This window comes from Halyomorpha halys, unplaced genomic scaffold (genome assembly GCF_000696795.3).
Source record: "Halyomorpha halys isolate HHAL.00 unplaced genomic scaffold, Hhal_1.1 Scaffold215.1, whole genome shotgun sequence".
Taxonomy (NCBI): domain Eukaryota; kingdom Metazoa; phylum Arthropoda; class Insecta; order Hemiptera; family Pentatomidae; genus Halyomorpha; species Halyomorpha halys.
The window spans coordinates 777,549-802,202 of record NW_027107820.1 but is presented as its reverse complement, the minus strand read 5'-3'; the positions used below and the strand labels follow the sequence as shown (position 1 = coordinate 802,202).

Here is a 24,654-nt window from a genome sequence, read left to right as displayed (position 1 = left end):
ATATATAGTATATATGATTTTACACAAGATTATACAAAGATCTTGTAATTTTATTTTTCAATCTGTGCGTGTTAAACGGGTATATTTAGTATATTATTATATTTAGTATTATTATAGCATTGACTCAATGACTATTACACAAATATCAGTTCAGAAACTAGTGGAGAATTATTTCAACTAAGGTGGTATGTAAAAGCTGTATTTAGATTTATGCACCAGATTTATAAATATGAAGTATTTATGAACAAGATATTTGGGAGATGAAAAGAAAGATAAGATGAGTATTGACAACTGCCACATTAAATTGGATACGCATTCAAAGCCAAGGGATACGCTTGGGCTTGAAGGAGAAACAAGTGGCTGCGTGGGACGAACTGCACACATGTCCCTTCCTGCTTTCGATTGATCGCTTCATTACATAATTTTGATCGACTTCATCGTCAATAACGATTGCTTAATGTTTCTTTTTGATTTACACGTCCGGTGTCTCAACGCCCACGGTTGAAATATTGAAACAGAAATAAAACTGAAATAGGAGTGTGAGTGTTTAGAACCATATTAAGATATGCTTAGTTTATCAAGCTATTGAAGTATTCAAAATGTAGGTTGAAATAAGCTTAATGTTTATTGGTTATTTATTTATTTATTAATGGTTATTCAGATTTAGTGTATAACATCAAAAGAATCCTATAATTAATATCTTAGTAAAAATTGGTTTTATTTGAAAATATAAAAGGGTTAATTTCGAATAATTTTCATGATGCAAAAGTTAGTCTTTTTTTGTTTCTAATATTGTAGTATTGGCATAGTATAGTAGTATAGTATTGACATAAAATTACAGTATGTATGTATATTGAATATCTGTTCGCTATGTAAGTTAAGGATGGGAATCATGAAGTTCATTTTTAATGAGGAAAAACTATAATTTGGCAAAACATTAATATGTAATAATTGCAATAATGGGCGAAGTTCTTCCGATTTATCATTTCATTTATCCTGTAACGGATTATAAATTAATGACACAAATATTCAAAATTTAAAAAAAAATAATACTGAAGTTTTTTCAAACTATATATAACAAATTGAAATAATTTCTGAGATATTTAAAATAAGATTACGAAAATGTATGTATGTAAATCGTTTTAAAATTACTGATTTAATTATTAAACAAAAATTCATTTTCTTTTCTTTTACAAGAATATATATATATATATATATATATTAATTTCGATATAAAATAAATATATTATAAACTTACATTTGCTATGTCAGTAACATGGTATAATTTGCTGCAAAATTCAAGAAGCATATGGAATCCAGTCAGGAAGAGGAAATGTTTTCTTAAGAGATCTATAGAGTCGGCCGAGCAGACCCCGAACAGCCATGATCTACAGATATTATTAATCAGTTTATCAGCCCTTGTGAGCACGAGTGAATTTACTACGATGGATAAGGCCGAATTGGTCCCAAAGGCACCAGTTATCAAACCATGCGTAGCTTATTACTAAAACAAGTAAACCATGGGTTACACTGTATAGATTACAAGTTATTTCCAATTAAAAGAAGAATCAAATTCTATTTTCCAGAAATATTACATAAGTTTGCAAATGTAAATTTACAATAGTTGTTAACTTGAGATATGAAGCGTTAGAACGAGCCCCAGAACACCCGGTTCAGATCTGTGATGTCGATTCCCGCGTAAAAAAGTTGATATTTATATTGTTCAAATCCTGCAAAATGAATTTTAATATTCACGCGAGAACAGAGTGGTAACTCCTATTAATCGAAAAACAGTCTTAAGAGATTAAACAATATTTTGTTTTCATTGTCAAAACATATTGCTATGTAACAAACAATTGTTGAAACAAAAACAAATTAAAATACGACTGACCAATGTTGGCATGAGCAAACTCTTTAATGGAGGGATGTTGGTAGACCGGAGAGGGCGAAGAGCAAGCAGACCCCCGCCCCTGAACAAACAGAAATTAACGCTCCAATGAAGATCTAATATTTTCCTAACCCTCTTCCAAAACTGCTCTACCGGCTTTGTTTGCTCCCACCGTTTCCAGATTATACTCTAATAGCGAATAGAATTTTCCGCCGTTTAGGTGATAATAGCTTAGCAATTTCATTTTATCTTTAATCCGAAATAGTAGGATTTATATTGTTATGTCTGTTTGATATTAAAAAAACATTTATCCACTTTTTCTATGATTGAGTTACGGTTTCGATTCGAAGGCAAGATTTATTTATATCAACACTAGAGAATTATCAGGATTTTTTTGAGGGATAGATCGAATAAGTGGTTCATGATATTTGAGTATCTAGAAGAAAAAGAAATATTAATAAATAAATTAAAATTATGAGGCATAAATACCGACTACCAGCAATAAAAGCAAAGGTTTGGTTTTGGGTACAGTGGCGTCGCGTCGGTGTAAGACGCCCGTGATGGAGAAACATTTTGCTGCCCCTTTATTTAGATATTTCAATTTAAAACACTAAAATATACTGTAATTCTAAAGAACTTTTTGATAAGAACAGTCATATTTATCGTGCATTGTTTGTTCGGGTTATAAATAAAACAGGCATGAAATAAAATAGTTTAACTTTTTATTAAATCAAATATTATTTATTGTGGAATTAACCTGAAAGTAAAATCCGGGGAGAAGATCTCCCCCGCCCCCACTACGCTACGCCACTTTTCGGGTACTTAGCCTATCATTGGTGCCCAGTCTTCAAATGGATGAATCTTTTCAAATTATGTTTCGAGGAGATCGGAGAAGGTGTCTTGTTTGAACGGAAAGAAAAGTTCTGAGTTTTTGTTAGATATTTAAATGAATAAAAAAGTATATGACATTAAAAAAATTTTGATAATTTAAAATATTTTTTTTTTGTCCACGGCACTTACTAAACCAATTCACCCGTCAACTCTGAATGTTGGTTCATTGACGTCATGTTCTGTTTAACTAATTCTAGCAATGTGTATTTTTTTGGCCAAATTGTCCTATTTATAGAGGCTTATTATACAATATGCGGCGTTTTTGACAGAATCTAACTCCTTTTCCGACTAATTAGGTTTTTTGCAATTCATCATTTATTCGAATTAAAAACTTATATCTGTTTAATGATTTTTTAATTAAATGTAGTATCCACCCTTTTATAGAAGTTCCCTCTATCTCAGGGTCCCTCAAGTTGAACTATTACGTACAAAATTACTCCAACACTGAATTAAGGTTAGGAGAAAACGGTACGCTTTTGCCGTTATAGATATTGGAACCAGTTCCCGTATATTCTGGAATTCATCCAACTTGCTGAAACTCTATCAGGTCAAGGTTATCCCAGTTCGAAAATAGAAGTTAAAAGAGCTTTATTATATTTAAAATATCTAATAGTTGTACATGATGATAAGAATACAAATTCTATTAACAAACTTTCGCGTGACTGTTTTTATTACAATCCTGTTTATAAATTTATAAATACATCATGTTTATAAATTAGGGTTCTTTTTATTTCCATTCTGCACGCACACTTCATTACATCCATCAGTATGTCATATGTATATGGTATACTTACAAAATGATTTTATATTAATGTAACTGGCCTGCCACATGTTCTGATCAGTAGCAATCGATCTTGCGAAGAATACTGATCGATTATAGCTGACGCTAATTATAGTAAGGTATACTACTGCTTGGTTAAGTATGACGTCACCACCATATTTTGACCACACCTTCACCCATCTTCTCGATTTTACCTCATATAGATTTTGTTTACATAATTCCATTGTCTAATAGTTTGAAAGTGGGATTTTCTATGTATAATTCATTCTACATTAAATTCTAGACGTTTAAGAAAGTTTCTAGACATTCTTCAGAATTAATAAATTAGAATTTCTAGACATCCTAAGAAAAGAAGCAAGGGCGTACCCAGAGGAAGGCAGGAAAGGGTAGCTGCCCATAAGTGGAAAAAAATTATTAATTTAATAAAAATTACATTATTTTTTCAAGCAAATAATTGTAATAGCTGATAGCACAACTATATTTATATATAATTTTCTTAAAAGTTTGGCTTCATTCCCGTTTTCCGTGCTGAAATATCACAAATTGATTGACTATGGCTTATTCCCCCTCTATATTTGATTCTGGGTACGCCCTTATATATAGGTATATTTTATATTAGAGATCGATTCAGTACAGAGGCTCTGTTTTGTTATCTGAAAAAATATACCCATTGCAAGTAAATCAAACTTAATGAACCCAGATGTATTGAAATTAATGAAGACAGTCCATTAGCGAAAAAAAAAATTATTTTCCCAAGTTTAACAAATCCAAGTCCGGTTCTTGTTTTAGTGATTCGCTTCTGTTCATGCGCTCACATATGTTACGTATTTCTCATACTACCACGTAAAAAGAGGTTAAAAGAGGCCTCCTGGCATTGAGACAATAGGAGAGAGTACGAAAATTCCATCTTCTTGGGTTAAATGAAGAAATTCTTCTGACTCCCCAACTTTTGTCTAACGTGATAATTTTATCTCTGAAATATTTTTGATCGTCCAAAATGTTTTGAAATTTTACAGGATATTGTGATACTCGTTTACCATCGGTCGTCTATGATTCTAAAATTTAATATGTAGATCCTGTCATTTATTTTTCTACACACACATAAATCATATTGGCAGTTGTCTAGTTGGTGAACTCATAATATTTTCAAGACGACATATATCGAATTATGTCGAAAGTGAATGTGGCGAGCATGATTTTGAGTTGTGCAGTAAAGACACAAAAAATTATTTTTAAAACAATGTAATCTACAAAATATTTTAAAATGTGCCTAAACCCGTAATGCGACAGTTGTGTCTGTCGGACCCAGTTACAATTATATGTATGCTGTTCATATCAAATAAAAAAAAATTATTTTCTAAAAATGGAAAAACATTGCATGTTACGTTATAGACATCCAGGAACGAGTTGGGTTCCGGGTCTGTCTGGGGATATAACGAAGTCAAATTTGTGTTCTGTCAAAATGGATCGCAGATTTTATCCGATTATTATGAAATTTTGAAGGATCAGATTGGTATCAAGTTGATACGCTATCGATTTTATCAGATTATATTAGGTACTTTCGCTTACGCAAGCTCAGACGTACTTTTTCGTAAAAGGCTCTTCCGATGTTAGTCAAATTTGGAGGATAGTTAGTGTTTAGTTTAAAATGGGTCTAATATCACTTTTATCACATTTATATTAGATTCGAATTGATATCACTTGCCCAATAGAAATCTCCAGAAAAAAAAATAATTTCGAGAAAATACAATTAAGATATATATGAAGATTATATCTACAGACTTTTATAAAAAACATATAAACTTTTAAATAAAAAAAAAAAAATATAACGAAGTTAAAAACTCCAAAAAATCCTGTGTATTAAAAACCCGTAGGAACGTAAAAGTTATTTGTATGTTAGTTTTAAATATCTTGATAGTTATCTGTATTCTCAATAATTGTTTTAAGTATATTTTTACAGTCTCTAGTTATCGGATACTTAAGGGATATATTAAGCTAAGACTTCGTACCACTCATTAAGAAAATAGTTGAAATGATGCTTCAAAATAGAGACATGATATACGTCCACCCCTCACCCACTGCCAGCTTATGACGGAACGATAATCTATTCTATCCACTAAATGTTTAATCAGAGATACGTGGATCTTGTTAGGAACCATTATATTCTGGTAGTTCTTTACTACTGACTGGGAAGGTGAAGAAATATTGTTGTTTATAAAAAAAAATTCCATATTATTTCCGATATTAAAATTTGTCTATCGATAACCGATATTTAAAAAAAAAAAAAAGGCAAAATAAAATAATAAAAAAGGTGTGGAAGGATGGAGATGGAATATGAATATCGGTACTATAGATATATTGATATTTTCTTATTAACAATATTTTGTTTCCAATATCTTAATACAAATATTTCGTTGGTTCGCATATTTAAAAAAAAAAATAATAAATACTCCTATTCTTCTATCTAAATTTAGTTGGAAGTACACGAGCAAATAAGAAATTCTTAATAGTTTACATCTTTGTTATAATCATCTATTCCATTCCTTAAATATGATAATTTTCAGTAGTATTAATAATAAAATTGAAAAAAAAAAAAGAGTTGAATTATAGAGATAAAATATCCAAAAATTAACTGATAAAGCAAGGGATTCTAGAGTATTATGTTAACAATAATACGATAATACGTGTTACTTCCCATAAAACTTATATCTAGTTTATTAGTCCCTTTATAATCTATTTTTGTTAATTAATAACCAACCCTATATAATAACAATTCATTTAATTCAGCGGTTTCCAAACTTTTTAAAATTTCTAAATTGGGGGTCCCTTTCAAAATTGTTCGAGCCCTTCAATAAAATTAGGGAAGTGTAGTGAATAAAAAAATTTTTTTTTACAAACAATTATGTATTTATAAAATAATATACGTTAGGTAATCGTTAAATTTTAATGGGATAGAAACTTTTGCTTTGCTTAAACTAGATCTTCTATGTTAGGCTTTTGATTTGATAACTGCAACTCTCATGTCATTTGTCGTATGTAAACTGTTTCGAGATTTTGTGTTGACTGTAAATAGTGCAGAGAAAACCGACTCACACTCAGAGGTTGTTGCTAATGGTATCAGAACTCAAAGAGCCATCTTTGCAACATCGTGATAGGACTGTCCTACTTACAAATATGCGTTCGTTTTTCGCGGTTCTACGGAAACCACTTTCAGCTGATTTAATTGATATACTTCAACAGCGTAGGGCAAGTGCAAGGACAACTGCCTTCCGTTGCGAGGGAATTATTTCTATATTAACTTCATAGAAGCATTATAATTAAAAAATATGCTGAAGTTGAAGTAATCGTCTAGTTCTCTGTTTTCGACCATGCTATGACAGTTATTCAACGTTACATTAGATGCGTTTCTAAGGAATTTATGCTCTCCTCATGAGAAGGCACTTCAAGCAAACATTCTTAGTCAAACAATCCTTGGTCCAACAATGAACCGACTTCATTTACGTAGGGTCGTAAGTACCACAGTCGGTTATTTGTGGTCTCTTACATCACACTTGTAGAATTCTTCCTCTATGTATTCTCTCAATACTTTATTATATGAAACCTTTTTCTGGTTGTGTTAAATGTACGTATCACGTCTTATGTAAACATAAATTTTAGTTTTCCGTTTATCTTTTGGATCAAGAAGAGCTGTGAATCGCATTGAGGATGTTCACAGATCTTGACAGTTTTGTGAGATCAAATTAGCTATTGCGGACATTAATTGGCTTTAATTGACCCCAATCGAAACAGAAAGAACATAAATACTCCATCAATTGGCACTGCCGTGGGAGTGTCTTTCTTTAGCCTGTATTTATTGCCCCTGCTCCACTATTATAAATTACAAGTAATGTCTCTACATTTGGGAATGACAGAATCTATGCTACTAAACCTGCTGAATGTGCCTGGCAATTGCTTAATGTTAAAAATCAGTATTCGCGGAGAAGAAATTAGAAGTAACATCAAATATTGCATATTTTATTCTTGTATTTGTTTTTTATGTTTATAAACTCATGTATATGCGTATACTTTTATGTTTATAAACTCATGTATGTGTTTATAAACTCGTATATATATATATATATATATATATGGGAAGGAACCACCCATTGGTGGTACTTCAAACATTAAAAAAAATTAGAAGGTCGATTTCCCTAAAACATTAAATATATGTGTTATAAAAGGCATCTTTAATAATAATAATAAAATAAGTCTCTAAGTAATAATTAAAAATTAACAAATAATAATATAAAATAAAGAAAATTATATCCAAATGTTAATTATAAATTGAAAAGAAAATGATTATAGACAATAAAGAGCGAATAATGTTAAAAGTTCATATATACAAAATTTTAAATGAATAACAGAACATCAATTCACAATACAATAATGGCTAAAATAATAATATAACAATAGAGAGTAGAAAGCACAGAATCAAGAAATAAAAATATATTTAAATAAAATAATATCAAATCAAACTGCAGCTTCGATTAATAAATTGCAAGGAAAAATGGTAATTAAATATTAATATTATATTTCTATATTTACAAATATATAATGCGTGTATAATTTCCATCTACAATACAATAAAAATGCTAGAATAATTGTCCAGTACAATGTGTTAAAAAAAAAAGTTTCTATAATCGGTATACGCCTCTGTGAGCTAATTGAAATTTATTATTCATATCGGGTTGCTTGAAAATTCCTGGGTACTACTGCGTCTCTGGCTTATGTGAGTAACACTATCTCTTATCAGCTTGCCGTAGTTAAAATAAATGTCACAATTGGTTCCAATAACGTTTTTGCCTTTCGTGAAGGAATTTTCCGAAATGATTTTTGTAAACGATTTTTTTGCCAATAGAGTGTCCTTGCGGTTTGTTTTTGGCCATCGCAAAAGAAATTAAATCATTTGATCTCAAATTTCACCGGATTAAAGAACATAATCCCCTGCAATAGTATAATAATAATCGTCCTATTCTTTTTTTTTATTTGTCATTATGGTTTCCGAATACCATCGAAGATTATAAATTTCTCTAACGCTTTACTAATACTTCAACATTTAACTCAAAATAGCCTTTGTTACCCTTTTTCTATCCTTTGTAACATCTCAGCCCTCTCTTAAAAAAAAATAATAATAATAATAAAAATTGGCCATTTTAAAAAATTTAGCTGTCACCTCAGACAAATATCACTTAATCTTAACATAAGGATTTCATTGTTATTATTATTTTATTATGTGTGAATTCTATGATTTAAAAATATTGCCAATTCCGGTGACGCGAGTTTTTGTTAATTTTGCTCTTAGTCTAGCCTTATCCTGAAACCAGTTTATTCTATAACTGAAGGGAATTTTTGGAAAAGCCTAATTCCTGATACAGCAATCGACCCTAACAACAAATTGAATAAAATATTAATCTCTGTATATCTTATTCTTGTCGGAATTTATCAAATTTCATTTGTCTCAAGTTATCAACAAACTGGTCGAACATTCTCATCCTATCACGTGTCCCCCAATTCAATAAATTATACCGTCCCATTGGTACAATGGTTAGCTCTACTGACCATGGAACTTAGGAGGCAGAGGACTGATTCAACGAACCTCCTGTGGCTTTTGTCCTATGGGAGCAGACCTGGAACGGGCTCCACCCAGCCTCCTGAGAATAGCAGACTGCCTATTTGAATGATTTAGTTGCGGTCCAAGCCGGTTCAGGAACCGAAATTAAGGTTGTGAGAAATTTCGCATAGTTGGATAGCGACTAACCTCATTAACCAGCATAGCTTCAAGTAATCTTTAAATCTTGCCTTTTTAAAGGATCTCGATCCAAAACTTTACTTTAACTTTGTTAATTGCTATAGACCAACATTTCCTAAAGGGTCCCCAAAATATTATTGGAAAATTATTTTTTCAAATATTATAACAAATTAAAAAAAAATATTTGTCTATTCGTAGCTTATAATAAGAATTGTTTTACATAGACACAGTCAACATTTCCATTTTACCTAAGGTAGATCATGGCAAACTTTTCACTTTAATGTTGCAAAGTAACGCTAATAAACCAACAAAATTTCAAATTTCATTGATTTTTCAATAATTTTTAAAATAAAAAGTGTCGAGCAATGACAAAATGTATTTTAAAACTTTTTTTTTGCAAGAGTATCAATTTTTTTCAAATTATTGAGATTTAAGTTCAACATTTCTCAAAATCTCAAAGTTTTTCAGATTCCATATTGAAAATGGGGAGTCCACTACATTTTGCTGTCACATTTGAAGTTTCTTCCTATTTTGGTTTTTAATTATGTTATTCTATTTGAATTATTTTACTTGTCTCATAGTGAAATATGCTGGTTTTTTATCCGAGGAATAGGTTTGACTAAATATTTCCAGAGAGTTCAAAGACAAGCTGCCTAATACATATATGCCTATGTGTATATATATCCATGTTTATCTAGGTGTCAGTACCTAGCAATTTCTGGGAGAAAACCAATTTTACTATTTGATGACTTAAGAGTTCTTGGTAATTATAACAATTGAAAGAGGGGGTCCTTGAAAGATGTTGTTGGGATTAATGCTATTGACATTGATTGAGATATTAGTGCAGGCTTAAGCCATTTACTATTAAATGATTAAGGCTTAGATCATTTAAACACTTAATAAGAAAAAAAATAAATGCTTTGCATTGCCCCGCACAATAAAGATACTTGGGGAATCCCTACTATCATTATTTTGCTGACGGATGCCGCTAATTCACTACAGTGTTCTTACTTAATTAATCTTTTTAGAAAATCCTTTTTTAATTATACTGATATGATATTTTTTTTTAAGTTTAACCTTTTGTTTAAATTCGACTACGCACATCATGCTGTGGTGCTCCTGTCCAATTCAAAGTTAAGTATATCCCACAATCACAATGTTTTCAAATGCGTCCTGTTACAAGTTGGATAAGGATTGATAAACTGAGGGATTAACTTTTTTAATCCTCCTTGAGACTAATATTCCCTTCTGGGTCTGATGTTCTTAATTATTATCTAGTTATAAATATATAATATTTCTTTTGTTACTTCCTAGGCCTTTCACAAAGCTGTGGCTAAGATCTAACAAGCCAATGGCACCAGTTTCTTGAGGAGTAAATCTAAAATCTTCAGTTTAAGTCCTTTGTCCATTCCCGCAATACTCACACTCTAGCCCATTAGATTTCCTTACAACAGCTCAACGCAGTGCATGATTGCATCATCCGACATGCCTTTCCGTATCCGATTTTTCCCTTAGGACTTCCGTTATGTCTTCCTCATATTGTTCTTAAGCCCTTACCTCTTTTCAATGATCCCTTTTTAATCATCTCATTCACTTATCCAAGAATTGCAAATATGTTTATATTTTTTTTAATTTAAATTATTTCGTATTTATATTACTCTACGAATCTATTATCTAAACTCTAAAAGTTTTTGAGCAATACTGCTAACGTTGTTAAACATACAGCTAACGTTTGCAGTTATATTAATGTTATTTCTTTCTGTTTTAGGACCGTTGTTAGCGGAGTGAGCATCTCCCAAGACAACGCCAATCAGTTGAGCTGGTTGGAACGACAGCAGGCCAAACTGCGGGAGCGGCGAACAGAACGAACTGCCCTCCTAGCCGCGGAGGTCGCCCGGAGGGAGACAGGCTACAGCTCCGATCAGGCTGGAGACTATAGCGTACCCCTCCACATCAACACCAGCAAGGGAGCGGGGTCCGCCCCCGTCAGCCCGCACCTACCGCAGCGGACGTCCTCCGTGAGGTTGGCCAGGGCGCGATCTGCTGATAGAGCCAGGAGGGAAGCGGTAAGTAGATCAGTTCATTTTACCTTCTTATTGTTACGGAGTTCTGAAACACCTTGATGTAGGACTACTATTTCATGGACAGGAAAAAATAATGGCTTATAGTTCAAGTAATCAGAAATATTTTTAACGTTTGTCCACTGCAAGAGTTGGTGTGGATGGTTATTAATCTGAATACAAAGGGGGTTTCCCATAGAAGTATTTTTTTTCTTTATCAGTAATTATCATTTATTACATTCAGTATATTATAAATAAATGCCTTCCCACAAATAGGTAATAATTCCTACAGCTTCTTTTTGTTTTTAGTTACAATTTTTTTTTTTTTTTTTTATTACAGCTCTAAAAACTGAAAACTTACTTCAAAATATGTCAGTATCATATCTCAGAACTGTAAACCGATAAATTTCATATTTATCAAAAATATATTCTATTTAAAATGAAATTTTATAATGACTGTGCTAATAATGGTGGGCAGAATCATAGGTTAAACTAACTGATAGCTAAGTAACCCCTTCTTTAATGTTTTGAAACCATAAAAAAATTAAATGATAGAGGGCACTAGCAAACAGTACCGATAAATCAAAAATATAAGTTTTAAAACTTTGCTGAATGAATTGAAAAATATATATATTATTATATCATAACAATACCTAAACCTAGTGGGTATTTATATAATTTAACAAAATGTGATTATTGTAATTTCCAAAAAGTTTAAATTAAATTGGTTTTGTAATATTTTTTCTTATAATAATTAGCTTATGCCTGATGGGATTAGGGGTGATTTGATTTACTTATTGAAAGCTGGAAGTTTAGGAAATAAAATATAATATTCTACATTATCACAATGTTTTATGTATACCAATAATCATACAGAGTTAAATTACTTTCCTTAATGCTGTTTTATTCTTTTCATTACTTTTTTCTTGCACTGTAACCAATAGCTTTTTCAATCACAGCCTGCCTTATATGTATTTTTTGTTCCTTGTCTTTTGCACTTGCCCTTAACAGTGCTGCAAGGAACGCTGCTCGACTAACACTGTTCCATGCACATTACCCATCCTGTTTGGCTATAAAAATTAAGTTCCATTAATTTTTATTTTTATTAAAACATTATGTATTTAGTGCAAAATAATATTGCAAAATAATATAAAAAGTTTATCAAGCTTTTTAAATATTAAATTAAATAGATTCTAAAAACCAGTTATGAATTTTGTTTGTTTTGATTTATCTTTTAGATCATCCCTTGATAGTAATGAAACTAATATTGTTTAATAAAATCAATTAATGGGACTTTTTGATTGTGAAGCATTTAATTTATGATTATTTCTATTTATCAACAGTGCTGAACGCTTATGCTGTTTTCAGAAATACATGGAATATCTTAGTAATTTCTTCAGATCAATCATTTTCTTTGTAAACATTCTCAAACATTATATATTATGAGATATTTTGGAAAATTATCACTAATAAGAAAGTAAATTAAACCGTTTGTTATAATTCATTTGATGAGCACTCTCAGAAAACACTGCATAATTCTTCCATCGATGTTGTCAATTATAACTTGGTTATTCAGCGGTTAAAATTATTTATTTTGGAAAACTTCCTTGTTACAGAACTTCCTGCTTGCATTGTATTGATTAACAAAGAAAATGCAAATAAAAAAACCCTGTTCCTCCACAACCCAAGGGGCACTTAGGTCCAATACTACCTCAGGACCTACCCATTGTTGATATAACAGAACAATTTTGATTCATTAAAAAAAAAAAAAAAATGCCCTTCTAATCATAAAGTCATAAAAATACTATTTCATTTAAAATATATTTATTTGGGTAAGGCACATTTCTATATTACTAATTGATTTTAATACATTTTTGCATGAATAGTCACTAGAATTTAGTGTAAATTGTAGGAAAACACATAGCAGATTCGTTCAATAAAATACCAATCTAAATGACTGAAAACAAACAACTTATTAACTTCTAATTGAGAAAGTACTGTTGATAAATATGAAATAAATGATTGTAATGAGAGTGGGTGCTGAATGTACATATACTAGAAAGGTAGATGGATTTACCCCTATAGAGCCCGACTGGTACCTCCGATGTGGATAGCGGGCTGCTGAGTCTTGCAGAGAATGGAGCCACTAGCAGTGTGGCTGGGGACGAGCCTAGCACCACTAGTTCCACTGAACCGACAGTTGAACAATGGCCTACTCCTAATGATATTCAGGTTAGTAGTAGCATTAAACTAGCACCATCATGCTTTCCTAATCACACTCTGTACACTCTTAGCTCAAATCTTATAGCCATGATGTACTAATGCTTAAACATTTATTTTAGATACAACTATTACATCATTTGACAAGGTTCCATTCACTAGTCTAACTTAAATTTTCATTTTCTTAAAGACTCATTTTGTTGACATGGTTCTCAATATTACTACAAGGCTTACTAACTTATTTTTCTCTACATTTTTTTTCTCCATTTAAGATGGAACATAGAATGTTGTTGGGAATATATGGAAATATAGTGTTGTTGAGGGTAGTCTGGCTGACAGATTGGAGTGCTAAGTTAGTAATTGAAACTTGGTCCTAATTGTGTGAAATGAGTCCCTACAAAGGTTTAGATAATTACCATCCAAATAGAATAGAGCCAAATGTTATTTCATAATTCAATGATTTATGGTATTATTTGTTTTTTCTTTTATAGGAATTTTCATTTTTTTATTTATTATGCATTTTTAAAAATTTATATATTTTATATTTTTGTTTTTTACCATCATTGGAATTTAAATAAATGTCTACATATTTTAATACAAACACAATATTTTATTATTTATAAATACTGGTAATTTTTTATTTGTAATTATTTCAAGGCTACTGATTTGTTAGATCACAGTAGTTCTACTTAGACACTTCAATATATCAGTAATAACCTAATATCTAATTCTGGAGATTGCATATTCATAGATTAATTTTTAATCAAAACTTACAGTTCACTTCATAATATTGTAGGGGACTACAAAAAGTTTGGTGCACTTGAACTTTATTGAAGATCAAACCTGTCTCTCTCTATTTTTAGTTATGTTAACTAAAACTAAAATATAATAATATTAGAGTTAAAAATAAAAACCTAGAAATAAACGTAATTACTTGACAATTAATATCACTGATGCTTGTTTCTGGATCAGAGATTAGGCTTGGTTCAAGGCAAATCCTACCTTTTCCTATTCCCTAGTTTTCAACTGGTCTCAGAATAAGATTAATAAAATTAGTCTGGAACTGTTTAATTTAGAGACTAAATTAAAACCAGCTTTAAATTATTTTATTTTCAAAATGGTCTAGTCTTAGAATAGGTAAATCCGAGACATCAACACTTGACTTAGTAACTGTACCTTCTTCCCTGGTTTTATTCATCAGTTCAGGACAAAAGAAAACCTAAAACTGAATTTTATTTAAAGTTAAAGTATCATTGTTAGTCTTCATTGTTTAAACTTTTTTTTGTTTAAACTGATTTATATTGATTATAGGAGCTGAAAGGCAAACAATTTAGAATATTCTTTTATTTTTTTACTATTGATATAATTAAAAAAAATAATTTGAAGAACTATGGACAAACATTGAGGTGTACCAATATTTATTCAGCCTCTATAAAATACCTGATTATATTATATTTTTTCAGTTTTTTTTTTTGTTTTGATTTTTCCATTATTTTTATACATATGAACTGTTGGCATCAGCCATTTTACAGTCAATAAAGTACAAGTTTTTTGGCTGTTCAAGTATATTCACAAAAGTTAGACTAATGAACATTAAATAAAACCATGTCTATTCTATGAAATTGATTACATACTGAGAAAATATAACATATATAATATTCATTTAATTTTCAGCATACGATTCAAGAAAAGATTACAATTGAAGTGGTGACTGTCCTCAGCATTTCCTATCCATTTTTATTGGGTAAAATGCTCAGTGTTTTGAATGGTATTAGTTAGTTGGAATTTTTAATAGTTTGTTTTGTTTCCGTAACTAATGCATCTTACTACATTGTCTGCATGTTCTCACCAACCTCTATGAAAGCACAATTTACTTATGGTGTTCACTCATCATTCTTAAAATTTGTTTTAATTTTATAAATATTAATTTTTAAAAGATTAGTAATCATAAAATGTTTATTATAGTGAAAAAGTGTTTCATAAAAATTTAATTTATGATGAGAATAATAAAAATCAATTTTATTTTTCTAGCTGGTATAATGGTATTAAAAGTCAATTTGTGAGAGATGTGACCAAAATATGGGTGAATAAAATTAAAATTTGTTAATTTGATAATATATTAAAATAAAATTTTAAGTTATTAGTCTGGGTTATACCCCAACTTGATTTATAATTCACTGTTTTGAAATAGAGATTACAAATCTCTGAGGCTTAAAATTTAAATATTTCCAGTGTCCACCAGACGTATCAGCAAACAATCACTTCTTGTCAAAATCTATTTGAATGTTTAAAATTGGGTTTGTGGTGGTGTTTATCAATTTACTCCCTGATGCCAAGTTTTTATGAAAACAGTATTTTAATTTGTTTTATTTTGTTCATTGGCAGGATGGTTCTAAACCAGTAGAGTATATTTGATTAATAAAATTACTTTATTCATTTATTTACACCTGTTCATGTTAATATTTTAAAATTTACATTTTGTGGAATAAATCTATATAGCCAATTGAATTGTTCATGGGCCTTTCCCTGGAATATTCTTATTCCTAAAAATACTAGAAATTATTTTAAATCTGTTATTGAATTTGATCAATTATATTTCATATTTTTCATTATGCAGTTTGCTAGTATATCATGATAAAATCCATATTTGCATTAACATGATATTCCAGATAATGCCAGAGACAATTCGTATAGAACAAATTACACCTTAGCCTGATGATTATGTTTCGTTTATGTGTCTTTTTTTATTTACAACACTTTTATATTTACAGGCCTTTTGTTTAATCAATCATATTACTTTTTTTTCAATTATTCAAGTCAATCCTTTATTACTTTAATTACTTTTAAAAAAATACATTTTTTTAGAAAACTTTTATTTATACTTACTTTATAAAATGTTTTACACAATATAAACTTCCTTTACATCAAATTAGTTATCTTTTCTTCAATTATCTGTAATATTTATTTTGATCCTGTGCCTGAAAGTTAATGGCTAATGAATTTATTATTCTTTCTTTTATGACTACATGTTGAACAGATCTGTGGGCTGTTATTGGTCTTCAAAAACTATTGATTTTCTCTCACATTCTGAAAAGCATTCTTAGGACTTGATCACTAGAAGAGCAGAGAAATGTTCATTAACAACTTATTATCAACTTGAATTCATAATTTCCATTCTAATCTTAAGCATGATCACATATGAACCAAAACTAAATTACCAGGTTTCTCTCTACAACAAAGTATGTCTTGTTACTATCCTCATTCTCTTTAATTTCCACAGAATTAACTTTTTTCATCAGTCTTAAAAGCTGGTTCATCATTAAAGATCAGACTAATATTTTGAACTTTGTGGAGAGAAAAGTGAATTGTCTTTTCAAAAAAATAATTTGAAAATATATATCGATCAGTGTATGTATGTAAGTAGAAGTGACTACAAAAGTGGGTTTATCAAGAGAAATCCTTATGAAAAAAAAAAAGTCAGCTTATGTGAGGATGAATGACTTTGAAAGTCAGATCATTCATTGAGAGGAATTATTAAAAAAGAAAAAAGATTAGTTTATGCAATGTAGTAATGGGGTTCATTATAATCGGGTTCCACTGTAATACAACATATTGCGTTCTTATTAATTTAATTACTGATTATTCAATCAGATATTTATACAATATGAAAGACAATATCCATTAATAAATTCTTTAAATTAGCACTATTACTATTATAAATGAAATAAGTAATTGATTATTTCAAATAAAGGTTTGGTTACAAATAATGTTAAATTATACAATGTTCTATTATTTAAGTTATTTTTTCAGTTACGGGACGAAGGTTACACAGCTTCAGAAGCAAGCCCTAGCACTTCTCCTCGCCCGCAGACTCCAGCTTTTCCAGTACATCCTCGAACTCCGTACTCCAATGGTGGAACACCTAATGGTGGTTTTGACCTTGCATCACTTCCTCCAAAATCACCTACCGCTATTAGGTGATATTTTTATTTTAAGTTGGATCTAGTAATATCATGATGAGTATACATTCATAAAAACTAGACATTGTACCATTACCATGATTTGCTTACTACTATGTACTAAGAAATGTATTTGAAAGGTCAATATCATATAATTTGTGTTTGTCATTGTGTATACTTTAGTAAACCTAGTATTATTATAGTTTCATTTTAATGATGTTATAACCATGAAATTTCGTTACAATCATAATGACATACCATTTTTGAAAATATTAATACAATTATATAAATGTAAAAATGAAAAAAATATTGGGCTTTCCAAAAGTATTTTATTTTGTTTTTCACTCAAATCCTCCATTGAGGACCTACACAGCCCTTGAGTGAGAATGTCAATATTCATTTTTTGGGACCAAATGAATTATGGGATTCCATGAAATGGCATTTATGGTATTGTCCCAGGAATATAAATACTTAATTTTATTTTCATTAAATTTTTCATTTTTGTTCTAAACTGAACAAATAATTTTTATTCCGTTTAATATATTTCTTAAATCACTTTATTTGTTATCATATAATAGAATATCGTTCATTATATAAATTAAATTTAGTAATATTCAATATGCATGCTGCATTATATAATATTTTACTTTTTTTTCTTCATATTATGGGATTAATTTTTTTAGATTATGAGAGATAGAGGATAAGGAATACAATCAAAATACTTATCTCTAAAATTAAAATTAAGTAAAAATCAACAGAAATTATACATATATTGTTTATTCAAACACAATTCTTTTACGTATCATTCAACAAATTTTTACATTTTCTAAAATTTTTAACATTAATAGGAAAGAATGGGGTGAAGGCACACTGAGTAGAGAGCTTTCAATGAATAGCTCTAGAGGCTACGATAGTTCTTCGGAGCAGTACAGTCCAAAGGTAAGCTTTCTTCAACATTAATATTTTGAATTACTTGGTTTCATATTTCTAAAAAACATATTTTTACTGTTCAGAGCCCGGTGACAAATGGTAGTCTTGGCCAGTATGGAGGTTCACCTTATTATGGGAGTGGTAGACGAGGTTCATTACGTTCAGAATCACCTCAGGAAGTCAGCCCAGCACATGTGAAATTTGTTAGGGGGACTAGCAAATTTTGGTACAAGCCTAATATATCACGGGAAGAAGGTATCATTTTTATAACTTTATTTTATAATGTTAGTGATCTATAATGGTATAATATGTGTAAATCCTCGCTGTATGGAAACTTCACCACATAAGGTATTCGCTTATAATTTTGAAAGGATTATTCATTGTAGGTCCTTGCAGGAATGGCTACCCCTCTGTAAGGTATTCACTTACAATCAAGAGGGTAGCCAGTTCTACAAGTATTCGCTGTAGGTCCTGACGAAAGGAGAGAGTGTATTGGAAAAATCTAAAGAAGACAGAGTGAAATAATAGCACAATATATTTATCCATAAAATAGTACTAGAATGAACTGATGCAGTCATGTATATTATCACTCACTGCCTCCGAAGGAGATGAATCCATGAAGGGGATTTTTACAATGTGGCTTCTCAAATTTTTATTATTCATACTTCTGGGCTAAAAAGTGCCATCGAGAGATGCTACATATAAGATGTTAGCTTTTAGTGAATCAGAAGATTCTGTTGTGATCTTTTTTCATTCTAATAATATATTTAGGAATATTAAAATATATCACATGGTTTGTTACCTGTATGAAATTATGATTTATATATACATAAGAAATAATATCTATCAATGGCCTAGAATGAAAACCTTTTATCTCAAAAAAAAAAATATTAAATTTATATTAACTTAAAACTTGATTCTAGGCCATCGATATATCAATATACGATGTTTGTATATCGCAGTTCACTTCTCAGCTGCTAGTTCTTGTCATGTTGGTCTGGAACGATTCTGGCTCTAAGGCAGTAACCAACAGATAGGGTTGCTATAAACTTATAGAATATGACATATGGCAGTCATGTTGAAGCAGTATTGTCTCAGGCATTGAGAATGATGAAAATCAGTTTCTGTGGGCTAAGAAGGAATTTTTTAAAAAATCCAGGAAGTGAGCAAGAAAGATTGTGATATTATTTTTCATTGCTCTGTTCTTTACTGAGAGGTTTTGAATCTAGTTATTGCATCATTTTTGAGTAAACAAGGATATGTTATAACCCATCATATTTTGAAACTAGAAAAAAAGTTTAGGTTAAGTTTCATATTTTTGAAATATGTGAAACCATAAACTGTAACAACTCTGAGAGTGAAGAAAGGCTATTCTTAAATTATATCATTAGTTAATTACATATATTTACCATTCCAAAAGGCTGAATTTTATACCTCTGAATATGTTTTGCTACATATTAGAAATTTTTTTTTTAATACAGTAGTTTATGTTTTACACCTCTGTTACTTGCATTATACTGTAATTTTAAAATCACTCATATTATATGTACAAAATTAACTGCTCAACAGCAACAGCTGTAACTCATAATAGTTGCTATTAAAACTTTCTGCACTGATTTCATTATTGTTCATTTTATTTATAGCTATAGGAATGCTGAGGGACAAGGCTCCAGGAACATTTGTTGTTCGTGATTCAAATTCATTCCCTGGGGCATTTGGTTTGGCTCTGAAAGTAGCATCACCACCAGCACCAACCAGATCCCCACCCACGCCTGAGGATCTTGTTAGGCATTTCCTTATTGAGCCGACATCTCGAGGTGTAAGGTTCAGAGGATGTCCTAATGAACCAGTATTCAGTGAGTATATTGCTTAAATATATATATTACTTAATAATATACATAATAAATTAAATATATATAGTAAGTAATAAATATATACAATATATTGTTTTTGTCATCAATAAGTATGTCTTATCAGATTACAAAGAATAATAACTTAAAAATTGACAGTTATAGTCATAAGTGAGATTAATTAAATTCAGAGATCCTCCAATTTTTAAAATAGTCCATAATATTGAGTTCTTCTGTATAAAATTCTTAATTTAGTTAAATGTAAGTTGTAGATAAAACATTTTTTTTTTTTGGTAAATAATTTTTAACAAAATACTAAAGGAGTACATACATACATATATAGGAGCTACATCCCATTACTGAGACTAGGCCTCCTCCATAAGTCTTCACCAGTTGTTGTAATCCATTGCTACAGCTCTCCTGTCCCAAACTCCAAGTATGAGCCTTTCTTCCTCCAACACTGAGTCCTCCCATCTATCATTTGGTTGACCAACTCACCTTTTCCCATGAAATTTCGCAACTAGCATTCTCTTTGGTTTCCCATCACCATCATCCATTTACTTGATGTGCCCAGACAACTGAAGTCGCCCCAGTCTGTTGAACTTTTTGAGAGTATGTCCTTGTAGATTTCCACAAATTCAACATTATTTGATCTTCTCCAAACACTGCCTTCTTAAACAAGGCCAAAAATTCTTCTTATAATTTTTCTCTCAAAGATGAGAAGTTCATTTTCCACTGTTCTGGTATAAACTAGAACAGTGGAAAATGAACTTCTCATTCTGGCTATAAAGCCTGGTTTCTAACCTGTAAGTTAAAACTAGGCAGAGCAGGGATTTGTAAAGTAAAGTATCTTGGTCCTGTTAGAAAGGAATCTACTTCTGAATTGCCTTGAAAGCCCACAGCAACACCAGCTAGACATCGCTATTCTTCTGCTGATCTCCCAAGACCTCTGATTCCAGATAAACGAAGCTATTTATCCTTACGAAGTTGTAGGGTCCACCTCAAAGGAAGTGGCCAGGTGTGGACAAATCGAAACTGCACACATTCTCGGTGAGGGGGAAGAGAGGATGAGAGTTTAACAACGCCTCTATCTTTACCAATACCTGGTCCCTCCCCTCCAGCTCTTAGGTACTTTGTCATATCCTCATTAATTAGCAGTCCAAGTTTCTTTACTACCTCTTCTAGGACCATAAATAACTCTCTCAATGACCTCTCCTATCTGGCTACAGTATCAAAATCATTAGTGTACCCCAAGAGATGAACATATCCCATGCTATTGAACTGAGTCACATGAACTTGGATTCCTGTCATTCATACTGCTTTTTCTCCTGCAAAGTTAAAAAGGAGGCAAGCAGGGGCATCCCCCACCTTATACAACAGTTCATGCTGAAGAGCTCAAATTGATAAACCCCAATTCATGCAGCACACTGAGTGCCGAACATTGTCATTCTCACAAGATGGATCAATTTAATTGGAAAGTTCATCTCCAGGAGGGGGTAAAGCTTTGGCCAAGTAACACTATCATATTCAGCTTTAAAATCAACAAAGAGATTATGGGTGACAATTCTATGTTCTTTACACTTCTCCAACATCAACATCAGTATGAATAACTTATCTAATGTAGATCCTCCTTGCCTAAAACTCACCTGATACTTGTCAATCTCCTTTTTAGCATGTGTAACTGGTCTCTCAAAGAGAATGTTAGACAGTACTTTATAAATGCAAGAAAGGAAACCTATAACACGATAGTTGTTGTTCTCCAACTGATATCCTTCTTAGTGAAATGGATAAATAATTCTTCTTGTACACTCCTCAGGCATCCTCTCTTCCTCCCATATCTTCAGGATAAGGTTATAAAGTGTCTTCCTCAATTCATTTCCACCTTAGTATTGCAACACTGTTTGAACTTCATCTATTCCCGGGGCATGGTTTTAAGCTTTTCTAAGGCGCCTTGACACCCTCATTATCTGGCAGCTCTGCATCTTTAAATCCCCTTCTCTGCCCATTTCTGCTTCTTCGTATAATTAGTAAAGTTAGGTTCTTCCTTATTGATATGATATTCTTTTGGTGAACTGCTTGCCTTTTTCAAATATTTTTTAAAAATTTTTTTTAGGTCGACTGCTTGGCCCCTTTTTTTGTGGATTCTTATAAAATGGCCAAATTATTTGAGCTGTTTCCTTTCTGGGACCTTCACTCTTATCTAACCCATTAGTTAAAGGTGGGCTTCTGGTTTAGTCAGCTTCTCTTGTTAAGTATTTCTTTCAGATGTGTTCAGCCTATTTTTATCTTATGGGGCCTTGATCTTACTTTCATATAGTAAGGTTGGCAGATACAGTGCATTATTGTTACAAATGTTCAACCTCTTATTCTCGTATGACATTGCTCCAGCTGCAGTAATAGATACTAGATACTGTTCTTTTTTTTTTTTTTATTCTCTTTGATTTCCCTTAGTTTATTTGATCATAACAACTGTCTCTTGGTGCATTAAGTCTTCTTTCTGCTTAATACTTACCAGGATTTGTCTCTTATAGTTTATGTGTACATTTTCAACTTCACACATCCTTGATATAATTTTACTTTTTTTCTTTGTTTAGCTTTTTTTCTGATCCCTCTAAGAAACACAAAACAAACATGAATTAATAAAATTGCATTACATGAAAGAACAGAATTTAAAGTGAATACTACCTTTTTCTACCAAGGTTATTTAAAGGTCCAAATGAAATACTTAACTGTAAGTTGAGATGGTCATTGTCAAAAACTGTACTTTAATGGCTGAAGGTGAGGGGTATCCATGAGATGATTGATAGTCTCCATTTATGACTATCCCCTTTAATTCAAGACTAGCCTACCATAGGATTACATCATCCATGTACAGAAGAGTTTCAGTCAATATCATTCTCACATTCCATATTCCATTTACCTATAATTTCTCTTTCACTAATATGCTAACAGTTAATCTTGATGATTTGAAAGTTGCTAGTTTGTCCACTTGGTTTTCGATCAACCATCTCGATCTTCTATAAAAGATTGCTGTACATAATGTGTACCTGTGATTGTGTTTCTAACCTTTAGTATTTAATTATTCCAATCTAACACTTTCTTTGCTCTGATACCTTCATCCAGTCATTCCACCAACTAGTTCGTTTTTAACCAAATGATTATTTTTTGGTGACACATACTGAAGCTAGAGTATATAAGATATACTTTTAAATTTCTATCTATTTGATGTTCTCAGTCATTTCCATGTTGGCAGTTCTCAATTTTTGTTCCAACTCTTTAATATATTTCATTTGATCTTCTAGTATTGAATTTGAATATTGATTTTGTCTTATTGAAATCTTATTTTGCTTTCAATATTATTATTGTTTTTTTTAATCCAATATAGTAAAATTATTTAGTATTTTTGAAATATATGTTATAACTCTGTACTTTTTACTTTTAGGTTCTCTGTCAGCTCTTGTTTACCAGCATACTGTAACTTCTTTAGCACTACCTTGTCTATTAGTACTTCCAGAGTCTGATCCAGCTGCTCCAAGGGTCACCACAACAGCTCAAATTCTGCAAACACAAGGAGCAGGTAGGGTTTTTAATAAGAATACTTATAAATCTAAAGTTGGTAGTGAGTACTTCAGAAAAGTTAAGCGGTTTCAAAATGCTTACTTTAATTATCAATATAAATTAGTCAAATCATATTTAAATTAAAAAGTTATTAATATAATAACAATGTTATCATAAAATTAACGTTGATAAATTAAATCCTTTTTAAATTTGTGTTTATATTTTTCATTCCAATTTGCTTCATAAAGTGCATTTATTTATTTTGTCTTACTTATTTTATGTTTCATATTATGAAGCATTCAAATATATCATTTTTTACATCTGTTGTTTAAAAATTAATTAAATAATAACTTTAACAAGCACTTTTTTTATTCTGTTTCAGCATGTAGTGTGCTTTACTTACTGACCGTTGAAACAGAATCATTGACTGGACCAAGAGCCGTATCTCGCTCAGTTGGGAGATTATTTTCTTCTTCACCTCTGCCTAAGGCTGTAGAAGTCAATTTCAAAGTTTCATCCCAAGGAATTACCTTGACTGATCATGGAAGAGTGTTGTTCTTTAGGCGGCATTATCCTATGGCAACAATCACTTACTGTGGCCTTGATCCAGAAGACAGGCGGTGGCGACATTCGGATGACAAACCAACTTTGTTAGTATTGGTTAATGATATTTATCTTTTATCTAATTCTATAAGTTTTTGTATAAATGTATTCTTATATTTTTGCTGT

At 30.9% G+C, this 24,654-nt stretch overlaps 1 protein-coding gene across 5 annotated transcripts in view; it reads left to right on the top strand.

Moving 5' to 3' along the window:
* by (blistery) overlaps window positions 1-24,654 on the top strand; it is a 759,376-nt gene that overhangs the window by 730,647 nt on the left and 4,075 nt on the right. For 4 of the 5 annotated variants that reach the window (XM_067046158.1, XM_067046157.1, XM_067046160.1 and 1 more), the window contains 8 exons: window positions 11,117-11,414; window positions 13,494-13,640; window positions 17,439-17,605; window positions 18,436-18,526; window positions 18,601-18,772; window positions 20,161-20,373; window positions 23,810-23,944; window positions 24,308-24,575. In XM_067046158.1, the coding sequence (XP_066902259.1) occupies window positions 11,117-11,414; window positions 13,494-13,640; window positions 17,439-17,605; window positions 18,436-18,526; window positions 18,601-18,772; window positions 20,161-20,373; window positions 23,810-23,944; window positions 24,308-24,575 (1,491 nt within the window). The remainder of the gene's footprint in view (window positions 1-11,116; window positions 11,415-13,493; window positions 13,641-17,438; window positions 17,606-18,435; window positions 18,527-18,600; window positions 18,773-20,160; window positions 20,374-23,809; window positions 23,945-24,307; window positions 24,576-24,654) is intronic. The other variant, XM_067046159.1, reaches the window with a different exon arrangement.